Source organism: Benincasa hispida, chromosome 5, assembly GCF_009727055.1.
Source record: "Benincasa hispida cultivar B227 chromosome 5, ASM972705v1, whole genome shotgun sequence".
Lineage (NCBI taxonomy): Eukaryota > Viridiplantae > Streptophyta > Magnoliopsida > Cucurbitales > Cucurbitaceae > Benincasa > Benincasa hispida.
The window spans coordinates 7,423,498-7,437,674 of record NC_052353.1 but is presented as its reverse complement, the minus strand read 5'-3'; the positions used below and the strand labels follow the sequence as shown (position 1 = coordinate 7,437,674).

Here is a 14,177-nt window from a genome sequence, read left to right as displayed (position 1 = left end):
TCAATTTGAAAGGAATAAAGTTTGGGAGTTAGTCCCTAGGCCCTCTCATGCTCTATAATTGGAACTAAATGGGTCTTTAAAAATAAAATGGATGAAAATGTAAATATCATTAGAAATAAAGCTAGACTTGTAGCTCAAGGTTATTGTCAAGAGGAAGGAATAGATTATGAAGAAACTTTTGCACCCGTTGCTAGATTAGAAGCTATTAAATGTTGCTTACTTTTGCTTCTTATAAGAATTTCATTTTTGTATCAAATGGATGTGAAAAGTGCATTTTTAAATGTTTATATCATGGAGGAAGTTTATGTAGACAACCTCCGGGTTTGAAAGTTTTGATTTTCCTAATATGTCTATAAGTGGAAAAATGTTCTTTATGGCTTAAAACAAGCTCCAAGACTTGGTATGATAGACTTAGTAATTTCTTGCTTGAGAATGGATTTAAAATGGATAAAATTGATACTACTCTTTTATTTAAGACTAAAGAAAATGATATGCTTTTAGTACAAATATATGTGGATGATATTATTTTTTGTTCTACTAATCCATCTTTATGTGAAGAATTTTCTAAGTGTATGCATAATGAATTTGAGATGAGTATGATGGGAGAACTTAGCTTCTTCCTTGGACTCCAAATCAAACAACTCAATGATGGGTATTTTCATAAGTCAAGAAAAATACACAAGAGATTTGCTCAAAAGGTTCAATTCAATGGAGGTAAAATTGCAAAAACTCCTATGAGTACATCCACTAAGCTTGACAAGAATAAAAAAGAGGTAAGTGTGTGGATATAAAAACTTATAGAGGTATGATTGGATCTTTACTTTATTTAACCGCTAGTACACCGATATTATGTTTAGTGTATGTCTTTGTGCTAGATTTCAATCTTGTCTTAAGGAATCACATTTACATGTCGTTAAAAGAATTTTTAAATATTTGTTTGGTACTATTGATTTAGGCTTATGGTATCCTTAAAATGTTGAATTTAATTTGGTAGGATATTCCGATGCGGATTTTGCGGGTAGTTTACTTGATCGTAAGAGTACTAATGGGATTTGTCAATTTCTTGGTAGTTCCTTAGTTTCTTGGTTTAGTAAAAAGCAAAATTCGGTTGTCTTATCCACTACCGAAACGGAAATATATTGCGGTTGCTAGTTGTTGTGCTCAAATTCTTTGGATGAAACAAACTCTTTGTGATTTTGGATTAAAGTTTAATAATGTGCCTATATTTTGTGATAATATAGTGCTATTAATTTGACTAAAAATTCTATACATCATCCTAGGACTAAGCAAATTGATATTAGGCATCACTTTATTAGAGAACATGTGCAAAATGATAATATTACTCTTGAATTTGTAGGCTCTAATAATCAATTAGCGGATATTTTTACCAAGCCTTTAAATGAAGAAAACTTTTGTAAAATAGGCTTGAGCTCGGTATTATTCGTTGTGATGCCTCTTGATTTTTTAATTTTACATGTTAAATCTTTTAGAAAGCATTTTGATAGGGGGAGATATGGAAAGCATGAATTAATATTCTTAGGGGGTAGTTGTGCTAAATTTATGTTCATGTTTTTAAGGGAAACATTTGTAGTTCTAAATTTTTCTTAATTATTCTTTTTTATGATTTCAAAGGGGGAGAAGTTTAAGAAAAATATGCTATAAATTTGTTATGATTTTGATTGTATTAATTAAGGGGAGAAATTTTTTTTTTTGAGTGAATTTCAAAAATGATCTTTATGGTGATATGTTGAATTTTATTATGTGCTACATATGGTTTACATTTATTTCAAGCTATTTTTCTTGAATGGTTTGTCATCATAAAAAGGAAGATTATTGGCATTTTGGCTCTTAATCTTAAATTAATTAATTTTAATTAATTAATTAATCGATGTTTTGATGATAAAAAACTCAATTTTTAATTACTGAAAATCTTAGTGTTTTAATATGTCCATAGCGTAGAGCTCGGAACAACGATTCCAACACCTCTTGAATCAATCAAATCGGAGCTAAAACGTAGACGATATGACCGAAACAAGTCTATAGAGAAAATATCGTGGTGATGACATGGCATAACCAGACCATTTGCATGTAGACATGTAGCAACATATTGGTTGAATAGTGGATCATTAAGAAATTAACATATGATGGACTTTTGATTTTTGGATTGATTTAATATAAAAAAAATTGAAATTTAATATTATTTTATGTTTGTGTCTAACGACTAGTTTTTTTTATCCATAATATGTTTTTTATTTTTGGATTGACTTTAAAGATAATGAATTTAAAAAGAAAATGAATTTAATATTATTTTATGTTTGTGTTTAACCGCTAGTTTTTGACACATGATATGTTTTTTTATTTTTTTGGATTAATTTTAAAAAGAAAATGAATTTTAAAAAAAAAAGGAATTTAATATTATATTTTATTTGTATCTAACGACTAGTTTAGTTTAAAATCTCCACCATTGATTTTTCTTTTCCAAAATCCAATGGTCCAAATTAATTGTGGTTTCTAAAAATTTTTCCATCTCTTATATAAATATCTCCCTCTCCAAATTTTAAACCAACAAATTTTACATTTCATAATCCTCCAAAACTCAAAAGTTCCATTGTTGCTCTCTCTAAGTTCCCAATCTTTCTTTTCATCTTATTCTTGAGAGAGTGTTATTGTATTGTGAGGATAAACTTGTTGAGTGCTTAAACTTGTAAATCCACTCTAGTGAGAGTTGTATTGTGTTCTTAAAAAAATTCCAACATTTGTAACGATTTGATCCTAAACTGTGGAAAGGATCAGGTTTGCTCTTGAACCTGTAAATAAAGCGGTGGTGTTAACCGTTGGACTCTAATCCGTGGAAAGAGTCGGAAAGATTTTATTTCAAATTCCCAAGAGGCGCTTGGGGAATGGAGTAGGTCGAGTTTAACCGAACCTTATAAAAACTACGGTATCTTCTTCTCTAACTCTTTCCTTTTTATTTTTGTAATTAATTTAAGCAGTTTATTGTATGTTTTAGTTTGTTCTTATTTATTTGTTAAAATTTGATAGAATTAAATTATCACATTTTTGTCATCTTATTTGTTGCATAAATTGAATTTTTCTTATTATTATAAAACAAGTAAGTGTATTAATTAGTTTAATTGGGTTAATTTAGAAAAAAAAAAAGTTTAATTAAACCCTATTCACCCCCCTCTAGGGTTGCCATATCGATCCAACACTTTTAAATGCTAACACACGACAAGCCCGATCTCTAGTACTTGGTCGTCCAATTCTTTATGATGAATCTATACGATTGATTTGAAGGAAGGAAGGAAGTACGTGAATGTTCTTGTCTTAGAAGAACATTTGCATCTTTAAGGAGTGTTCAACTTCAAGAGTTATAGTCCTTTAATTGTCGGGAGAATTCTCTCTAGGCCCTTAGAATAAAAAATTTCGAACCCTTAAATTTGAAGAGTCTATTTATAGAATTCTCATGTGGGTTTTGTAGGCGTGGATTTGATTGGTCTGTGGACCTAGCCATTGGGTATAACTAATTAATTTTGAATTTGGTTGGCCTTTGGGCCAAATTAAGCATTTTTAGGCTCAATTGGACTCGAGCTCAAATATTAATGTCAAATTGGGTCAAACTATTTTATTTGATCTAACGATTACGATGAGAATACACGACATCATTGGAATTTGTCAACTTATGTTTTCGATTTCAATTTAGGACACATGTCAACTTTTAATTAGTCCCAAATTTGATTATTTATAATCTCGTCATTAATTAAAAAATAACGTACCGATTTGTAGTTAGTCCAAAATTTTTTGTTCAACAAATGGAAAAAAACCAAAATGGCAGGAAATTTAGGAGTTTTATCACTTTTTGAAATTCCAAATTAAATTCTTCATGAGGTTACCTTTCAATCATTTTAAATGAGTCTATAAAGGCTTGTTCAGTTCGCAATCAATATTCTATTTTATGTTTTCAGATTCACTGGGTTCAGCGAATATATGTTTAGCAGACAATCCAAATTCTATTTCTGAAAACTGTTATTGAATTATGTGACCAAAATAGTGTAAATTCTGAAAACAACATTTTTTTTATATTTTCTTTGTATCCATAATTTGAATTTTAAAATTTAAAATACAGAATTATATTAAATAAAGATAAAAACATTTAAAAATATAGTATGTCATGTTATAAATCCAATTCAATTTTTTAAAAAACTAAAATATATATTATGTAATGTATTATAAATTAATTTAGATTAAATGTAAGGAGTTAAATGTAACTACAAAGCGAAACGGTAATTTTGACCCAGCTGTACTTACGAACAATTTGTGAAGAGTCATCGAACTGTTGACTGGTTATATTCAATGGACACAAAAATATATTTGTAGTGCGAAGAGTGTAGTCATCGGTCTTTAATGAAGTGCCCGACAATTAATGGATGTTGAATAATTTAGTTAATTCAATTAAAGGAGTTTAATTAATTATTCAAGTACCATTGAAGTTTCAATCTACAGGTTCATGAGGTCCCTCTGTAGCTCAACAGAGATTTAATGAGAATTAATTTTGGATTAGTTTAAATTATTCAAATTAATCGAGAGAATTAATTATATGTGATATAATTAATTTTCTACTTAATTATATATGATATAATTATTATAATATATTTGATATATTATTTGAGAGAAAATAAATATTTGAATTTGATTTAAATATTAATTATGTGGATTGGATTCATATAATTAAGTTTAGTATAAATATGATTTATATTAAATATCATGTATTGTTGAGAGAATGAAAGCTATAGGTTATATTGTGTTTGATATAATATTAAACTATAGGTTATGTGTTATATTTGATATAATATATAGTTTAATATATATTATATGATAAGACAGTTATCATGTAAATATATATTAAATGGTTTTTTAAATAATTTTTAATTTATTTTGAAAATGTTTTTGGGAGGAAGTTGTAACTCTCTTCTTCTATGTCTCTTTATTAATGCGTGTGTGTGGTGGCGTGGAATGTGTGCTTTTCCAATTCTAAAAAGAAAAAAGTTTTTCTCTAGAAAAACACAATTTTCCTCTTAATCTCTTCCTCTTTTCCAAAAATCTAAGAGCTCACAACTCCTTAGTGATTCTCATCCCAAAAGAGAATACAAGAGGTTTTATTTATTGTGGTGTTTATTTGTATCATTTTTCTGTTCATGATTGTTCATGACAAAAACGGAGAAGGGAATTGGTTTTTGAGAAGAAAGGTTATTCAAGGATAAGTTTTTTCTCACCATAATTCTCTCTTTTTTATTTATGATTGCATGCTGTAAATTTATAACTATGCATAATATTTGTATTATGTAATTTTGATTTTGTGAAAATAAAACTTGGACTGATCTCCACGCTTCTGCTCAAGGACTTTAACAGGTTCCGTTAGATGACTTCTGTTTGTCATTTTTTGTCCGTGATTAAAAGTTGAAAATCCAATTTTATGGTAATTAAGGTGTTCTTAAGCATAATTAGTGGCCTAATAGTATTAATATGATACTTTAAACATGAAATTAAAAGAAATTGGAATCCTAAGTTGGATTTGAAGTTGGTTAAGAGGTTAATTTATAAAGTAAACCCTAATTAGAGTTAATGGAAAAATTAGGTAAAATTGGACAAAATTAAGGTTAATCAAGATGTTCTTTGATGGAACGAACACATGCGCGGTGGAAGAAATAATGGATCTAAAGTACTCTAATTAAGTTAATTTCAAAAACTAAACATGCAAGTAAAATAAGAATAAAGGGTAAGAAGACATACAATCTTTGTAAACTTGAATCTTCTCCAAATCAACTCCAATCTCCTCACGAACGATTCGTAGATCACCACGAGAGTCTTCCCGACTATTCTCTAACCTTAGAACGGGATGGTGTAATCCAGTGAGTGACTAATTTAGAGAAGAAAAAATTAAGAATTTGAGAGAAAATAATTTCGAGATTATCAAATAATCTCATAAACATCCACTTTGACCAAGAGTTTTAAAATTCATAAAACTCTTCTTTTTTAAAAGTCATTTCATGCAAAAACATGCAATTTTAAGTTTTACGAGAATTTGACACTAAAAAATCCACTAACTCAAAGTGGGATTAGTGGGGCAAGTGTCTTCAATTGAAAACAACACTTAGCAATGCAAACATTGGTATTTCTCACTAAAAAATGTAGGATTTTTTCACTAACTTGGTCAAAGGTCAAAGTGTGACTTTCAAAGTCAAAAGTCAATATTTTGACTTTTATTGCATTTTTACCTAGTCAATCATTTTGACCAACTCCATTTAATTTCAAAATTAATTCTGATAATTAATTTTAAAATTAAATTAATATTAAATAATTAATTAAACAATTTAATTTATTTAATTTAACATTAAATCCAACACTAATCTCAATTAATATGGATCTGTATTCATAATATTGATATTTAAATCTTATTTAAATATCTCCTATTTTCTTTTTCTTTATGTTTAATTCACAATTAAACATTAGGTTAAATATATCGTATATATATTTAACGCTTTTCTCCAAAAAACGAATTCAAACACTTTAAATTCGTTCATCGCACTATTCTAAGGTTTAGTCAGAGAGCTATTAGGGGACCTCATGAACCTATAGAACATGGACTCCAACGATCTGAGATTAATTGGCTAAGCTCTTTAACTTAAGTAACCATCATTCCTTAAATATCGGGTCACTCCACTAAAGCCCAGTCGTTGCACTCCCTTCACTGTAGATATATTGTATCCACTCGATATAAGCATGATTAGTAAGTCAACCCTTCACAGGTTGTTTATAATAATAGTTGGGTCAAAAGTTGTTTTACCCCCAAGATTACATCTTGTTCCTTAAGTTCCACTGATCCTTTAATGAAAATTGGTTTGTGATCAAATCACTAAACCGAGTCCTTCTCGAGCCAATGAGAGAGTGGGGCCCCTTGTTTAAGACTTGGAGTCAGCACTTAAAGGAACAACCTCTCTACTATCCCTAAAAGGGGTATGAGTGAATTCCGTCTTGCATCCTATGTCCCCAGCTATCTACTTGATTTTACCGCTGAAATAGGAAGCTTATTGAGTAAGCTCTGTTAAGCCAACCCTTACCCATGAAAATCTAAGAATAATCCCGAATAAATAGAAGTTCATAGTTATCTCAGGATTAAGATCAAGTTACCTAGGTCATCGCTTTAAAATAGTCAGTCTTAAACAATAAACCTCGTTATAAAGTAAGAGTGACTTATTTCTTGGTTCCATCTTATACAAACTCACTACATAGAACGCCTCCACTCCTCATGTCACTACATGAATGAATCAGTATCACTTCGCTTGTAGCACTTCATAATAAATTGTAACAGTACAAAGTAGGCCGCATCCGATAGTGTTACCAGAATAAGGCACCCAACCTTATTCATATACTATAAACCGTTTTGGCTATTTACTCAAACCTGATCCATCTTTTGTGTTGCCATATAAAGTTTAAGTATTCATATAATAACCATCGATCTTTAGTTTATTAGATTTAGTCTTCTTTCTAGAACAAAATGAGCAATTCATACATTCAATAACAACTTGAATAAAACCTCAATTATATCTTTATTGATAACGTAATAAGTTTATTGTTTATAAACCACGAGTTTTAGGACATAAAACCTAACATTCCTAAACTTAATTTAAGTCCTCATAGGTATTAATTAGATGTTTTGACCTTGGGATTGAATTGATTTGGAATCATAAGTTAATTTTTAGGTAATTTGAGGATCAAAGTATAAGGTGAAACTCTTAATTGGATAAATTAGGGTTTGAAAAAAGTAAGGATAATTGGCAATATTAGGGCACCTAAAACCTAGAATTGGAAATTAATTTTGAGATTTCAAGTTGATTTTAAGTAATTAAAGGACCCATTGCAGAATAAAAACCCTAAATTGGACTAAATTAAGGTTTTATGGAAGTTTAAATAAAGTTAGGATATTTTAGGGATTTTTTAGGGGTTAAAGGAATTATGACAAAATGAAAGATGTTTATGCACTGTTTGTACTGGATAATCATCTAGAGGATAACCATAAGTTAATAATGTTATTTTCAGGTCAAGTTCAATTAGGAAAGGTTTAAAAACCCCAAGGTTGGAGTCGGAAATTGTGAGTGACAGGTTTTTACAAATGATTTTTCTGCGTATAGTCAATTTAACATGTTGTTTTTATATCATGATTTTCTCGACACATACTGTAAATATATGTTGATATAGCATGATCCATATTTTAAAGACTAAAATTTTATATGTGAATTGACATGTATTTTCAATAAGGTTATGCCATATTATGAAATATGTTGAATATCTACAAAAGGATTTATAAGCATGATTAATGTTTACAAGGCACTATGCAATGACATGTAACTTTAAAATTTAACAATTTCATCATTGAGTATGTTGTTTTATGTTTAAGAAATGTTTTAATGATTCGTGCCTTGTACAAAAGCCCTACTCCAAATGTTGGTAACGCATGTATGGTAAAGTACCCAAATTTCATGTCATGCTAGGGATCCTTAATAATGAAGATATGGTAAAGTAATCAGGATCCTATTCAGTTCTACGTGCATGTATGACCTATGTTATCGACGCTAATGAAATCGAGCAAAAGGGCTCTCGCTTAACTAAGGATATTAGAAATTGAGCAAAAGGGCCCTCCCTCATGTTCAAATAGAGGAGTAAAAGTGCTTTGCAAGAAAAGGATGATGAGTTTTATTCCAGAATTTTTTTTTATGTACTATAATTCCATGTTTCTAGTTTCTATTTTCAAACAGTAGAAATGAGAATTTAAATGGTTCATGATGAGCAGGTTTATTTTTATTTATGTTTAAAATCTTTTAAAGAAGTCACTCACCGAGCGTTTTTAAGTTCATTCTTTCAAATGTTTTCTCTTCCCAGGTAGCGGTCGACGACTTGAGGCCTAACATTTCTACCAGTCAGACACTATTCAAGGATAATAGAGGGCTTGAAGTTTAGGTGGTCCACTATGTCCTGTTTAAACCTTAGTGTTTTTTTTTTTTTTTTTTTTTTGTACATGTCATGGGAAATAAGGTAGAACTTGTGTCGAACTGATGTTGTAAATAGGCTTGATTTTTCTGAAATTGCTAAGTATGTTGAAGTCAATATTCTGATTAGTAGTAATTTATATGCTTTGAGTTGTTACTAAGATTGCGTGTTAAGTTCTAGAGAGTTATAAACTGCTAATTAGGTTTAACAGGTGCTAAAGACACAGGTTCACAAGAGTATGTTGGGCAGTAGTTGTCATAAGAGGGTTGGCAACTACTGTATTCATATCTCTTCTCAGATTAAAAGGGTAATTTAGGGAAGGGTGTGACACAGGTGGATCATGTTTAAGTGATAACCTAAACGATCTATAGTAGATGGAAAATGTTGGATATCTTATCCTGATGACACTAGGAATACAACTTGTTTTGTAGTTGTTATAATTGTTATAAAGTGCTACAGATTATTTGATCCTGACCATTCATGTGGAGACATATGAGCGGGGGTATTCCATACAAAGAGTTTGTATAAGATCGGATTTGATTTGCATGGGTGAACGTGGCCAGTTTTACCAATTCAATATGCCTACCATTTTGAGGACTCGTCTGATGGAAAACTGAGAACACAATTACACAAGAAGAAATTCACTCATTTTTAGTTAGAGTAAGTAGAGGAGTTGCTCCCTTAAAGGCTGATTCTGAGACTTGAACAATGTGGCGCCATACCCTCTGCTAAGCTGAGAGGGGTTAAGTTATAGTTGGACTATAACCTATTGTTCATTAGAGAGATTAGTGGTACTTAAAGAGTTAGATGTAACTATAGGTGCAAAATAGTAATTTTGGTCAAACTGTGCTTACGAGCAATTTGTGTAACACACCATTGACTAGTTATATCCAATGGACACAAAAATATGTCTGTAATGCGAATAGTGCAACTGTCGGTTTTTAGTGGAATGATCAACAATTAATAGAAGTTAATTAATTTAATTAATTAATCAAGTACCATTGGAGCTTCAATCTATAAGTCTATAAGGTCCATTCATTAGCTCAATTGGAATAAATTAGAATCGAATTGATTTGAATTAATTTGAATTGTTCAAATTGATAAAAGGAATTAATTATATAAAATATAATTACATGAGATATACTTTGAGAGAAAATGTTTATTTGAATATGTTCAAATATCAAAACTAACATAAATTTGATTCATCTTAAATATTGTTGAATTAATGAGTGATCTTTTTAAATTTATGTTTATATATTATTTAAAGAAAAATTAGTTTTAAATAAATAATTTCGTAATTAGAGACAATAAGTCATTTGATAATCTTTTCCTTTCCTTCATTATTTTCTCATTAATATATGGAAGATGAAAAGAAACGTTCTTTCATTTCCCTCTTGCACTCTTATATAAACACTAAAGTATACTGAAGTTGCGTGCTAGAAAAATTGTTTTTTGCTCTCAAAATTTAAATAATACATTCAATTTCAAATTAATTTAGAAGCTCACATACTCTCTACAAATCTCTATCTCGAGAATACCGAAGTTTCCGCATGGTGGTGTTCGATTGATTGCTGCATTTTTCACGATCAAAGTATTCGTTGTGTTTGTGATTTGGAAAGGAATCGGGAATAGACTAGTCTTCAAGGGTATGTGCCTTTTGAATCTCTTTTTCATATTTTATTTATCCTGTTTCCGTCTTATATATTTTTTGTATGTTATGTAAAATTAAATAAGGATGCAACCACTTTTGCAAAAGGGTACTCATGTATCGTTTCAGTTCCCATCCCATTCTTGCTGAACCGCAACCAAGCCATCCAAGATAGCATCAGCTTCCAATATGTTGATGCTCAACCTATTTCTAGAAAAATTATAGCCACCCAAGATAATTTTTCCATCTTGGTCACAAACAATCCATCCAAAGCCCGCCAACACCTCGCTCCTTTGACCAAGCCGCATTTGCATTAAGCTTCTAGTGACTCAAACTCAATGGAGACCAACGAGAGGTGCGAGAAGGGAGAGACATGCAAAGCGAGTCTTGAAATAGAACCTTGCTCCCCAAAACCCAACAAGCATGAGAAATGACAAGCATAAGAAACGATAATCAATTAAGCACTTGAGGGTATCAAAGTCTGACATGCCATTTATTAAGCAAATATCGTTTCTCAAGTTCCACAAAATTCATAAAATAATTAAAGGCGCAATCAAACTCCCCCATGAGAGCACACAAATCTTAGACAATCCAATAATTGGGAGAAAAAGATTCCTAAAATTTTCTTGCAAACTTACATTCCCACATGATATGATAAGTAGACTCATGTGCGATCTACAAAAGAAACATAAGGAATTAGAGAAGATCGCTTTTGCTCAAAGATTGCAAATGGTAGGAATAATATCATTGAATATTTTACAGTAAGAAATTTTCATTTTTTTGACGCCATCCTTGTTCCCCACATATCCTTCCAAGCCTTAGGAGAATCGGGAGGAGGAGGGAGAAGAGATTGGAACCCAAATGATAAACACTCTTGAACATGGATATTTATTTATTTATTTTTTAAATCAAAACTCCAAAACATCAACAAGACCATTAAGAACATCCCAAGCATCTCGGGGGAAGGAAGAATTCTCTAACAAGGCTTTCATTCCAAGAGTCCTCCTTACATTGCCGAGTTTAACATTCTTTTTATCATATCTCGAGAGTGGAGAACAAATGTGCCTATGCTTTAGAAGTTTTGACCTCTCTCAGGGTTGTTCTTTGATCTGAAAAGAGGGTTTTCCAGACAACATCCTCTCCATCAATCGTTGGGAGGTAGTTAGAGTGCAGTTTCTAGGATTGTTTGTTGTTAGTTTGTTTTCTTAAAAAAAAAAAAAAAAAACACAAACAACTACAAATTATTAATAAAGTTTACCCCAAACAACCCCTCCGTTTAAAATTAATAAAGGTTGCTAAAATGTAAAACCGATCGTAAAAGAAAGAAAAGAAATGAGAATAAAGAAAGAAAAAGAAAGATGGATGGATTGTGGAAGACCCATTTCCAAATTGAAGGCTGGAAGTCAAGTAAGCGGAACTTCCTTTTACTCCTCCATTACAGAAAGCAAAGAAGCAGATTTTAGACGGAGGTTTCCGGAGCCTGGCTCGGGCCCCACGGATTCCGCCTTTTCTCATACTTTTCTGGAAATTAGGCTCTTCCTATCATGCGTGTTGAGTTTGTTTGTTAGATAGATCTGAAACTTCTCTTCGGGGCGGCCTGGTTATAGATGGGTTCCAAGCCATGGCTGCACCCGGCTCCGTCTTATCGAGCACTTGAGACATATTGGGACACCGACGACGACGCGCCTGGACCTCGATGCGGCCACACCCTCACTGCCGTTGCTGCCACTAAATCCTTTGGCCCCCGTCTCATTCTCTTTGGTGGCGCCACTGCCATCGAGGGTGGAGCCTCCTCTGCTGCTCCCGGAATCAGTAATTGTTTTCCAACCTCTCTACGATTTTTTTTAGTACTGTCCTGAATGCTGGTGATGGAGTTGATGTAATATGTACTTATTTTTTATCCTATTTGAATAAGAAATCTGGTCAATTGTAATTCAATGAGTTTGCACGCCATGGGCTCAACTTCTGAATTCTTAAATTGGGTTTGTGATACTTTTGTTATGAAGGGTTGGCGGGTGTGACCAATTCAGTGCACTCGTATGACGTTCTCACTAGGAAATGGACCAGGTAATATTACTTTATACAAACACACACATACACACACGTAACTCTGTTCTTCTACTTGTGGAGTTGACTTGGATGTGCTGACTGTTAATGCTTGGATGTTTGGATATTAGAATCAGACCTGCTGGTGAGCCACCATCACCAAGGGCTGCACATGCTGCAGCCGCAGTGGGTACCATGGTTGTTTTCCAGGTGATTGGATAAGAAAAGTTCGCAAAAATTAGAAAATTTTGAGGTTTCCTTGCATGGTTTCTCAAGCTGATACTTGCGTTAACCGAGTTCCTTTTTTCTTTGGTTAGGGTGGCATTGGTCCGGCTGGGCATTCCACAGATGATCTCTATGTGCTTGATTTAACAAATGATAAATTCAAGTGGCACAGGTAAAATTAGGTCAGTATCTTTATAGTTAAGATGTAGGGAAATCCTTGGAACTTATATAAAAATGGGAATATAGGGTGGTGGTACAAGGACAGGGACCTGGACCTCGCTATGGCCATGTGATGGACTTGGTTGCTCAAAGGTATCTGGTTACTGTGAGTGGCAATGATGGTAGGTGCAAATGAACAATTGGTTATATACTTATTCTTTTATTCTTTTGTTGGGACTTTGTGACTATTTTACTGCTTGGTTTAAATTACTGGGGATTAATTTAATTTTAAAAACGAGATAATCCCAATCCATCTACTTTTTAATGAAGAACCAACCTTTGTTGGACCGCAAAAGAGACATGTTCGAAACAAAAAGCCACAAAAACTGTTTTGCATACCATTTTTTTGGGATAAGAAACAAATAATGATATATTAAAGAAAAAAAAAAGAGAAATAGCCTAAAGACCTTAGGGATGAGGATTCCTTAGTCTATTGAGAAGACAAATGAGAGAAAAATCATACTATGTACTTATCGAACAATGTGCGTTGCTGCATACATGTATATATGGATCCAACTGTGTTTTCCCTTTGGTGGTAGGCTTTATATGAAGTATGGAATGCTTGTCACTTTTTCAATGTTTATTAATTTAGAATGATTGAAGTTGGTTAGATCAAGATGGTTGGCTATTTCTTGGTGTGAGATTGCTTCTTTGCATGTTACCTACTTTGGGCTACCTCTTGGGCACATAACCCAACCCTTTTTCGAACCCAATGGTTGAAAAGGTTTTAAAAATCTTTTTCTTTTGGAAGAAAACATTTCCTTTAGTGGTGGTAGATCGACAATTATTTAGTTGGTTTGGGTGGGTTCTTACCTAATCAAATGAGAATCCCTCCCACAATTAATATTTCAAACACTTCTCTACCTTATAACAAATGGTAGAAGGAATCTCAAACAGAGATAGGGTAGAAACTTCAGATTTGACGAGTCTAGGGTTTGGGTTTAAATTCCCTACTTCTGACCTGTTGATAATTAGCCTTTCGGAGGTCCTATTT

General features: G+C 32.0%; 1 protein-coding gene across 1 annotated transcript in view; it reads left to right on the top strand.

Moving 5' to 3' along the window:
• The first annotated feature begins 12,054 nt into the window (after positions 1 to 12,054).
• The window catches only part of LOC120077801 (serine/threonine-protein phosphatase BSL1-like), a 28,696-nt gene continuing 26,573 nt past the window's right edge, over positions 12,055 to 14,177 (top strand). The window contains 5 exon segments of the mRNA XM_039031841.1: positions 12,055 to 12,505; positions 12,700 to 12,760; positions 12,871 to 12,949; positions 13,057 to 13,136; positions 13,211 to 13,305. Of these exon segments, the coding sequence (XP_038887769.1) occupies positions 12,301 to 12,505; positions 12,700 to 12,760; positions 12,871 to 12,949; positions 13,057 to 13,136; positions 13,211 to 13,305 (520 nt within the window). The 5' untranslated portion in view covers positions 12,055 to 12,300.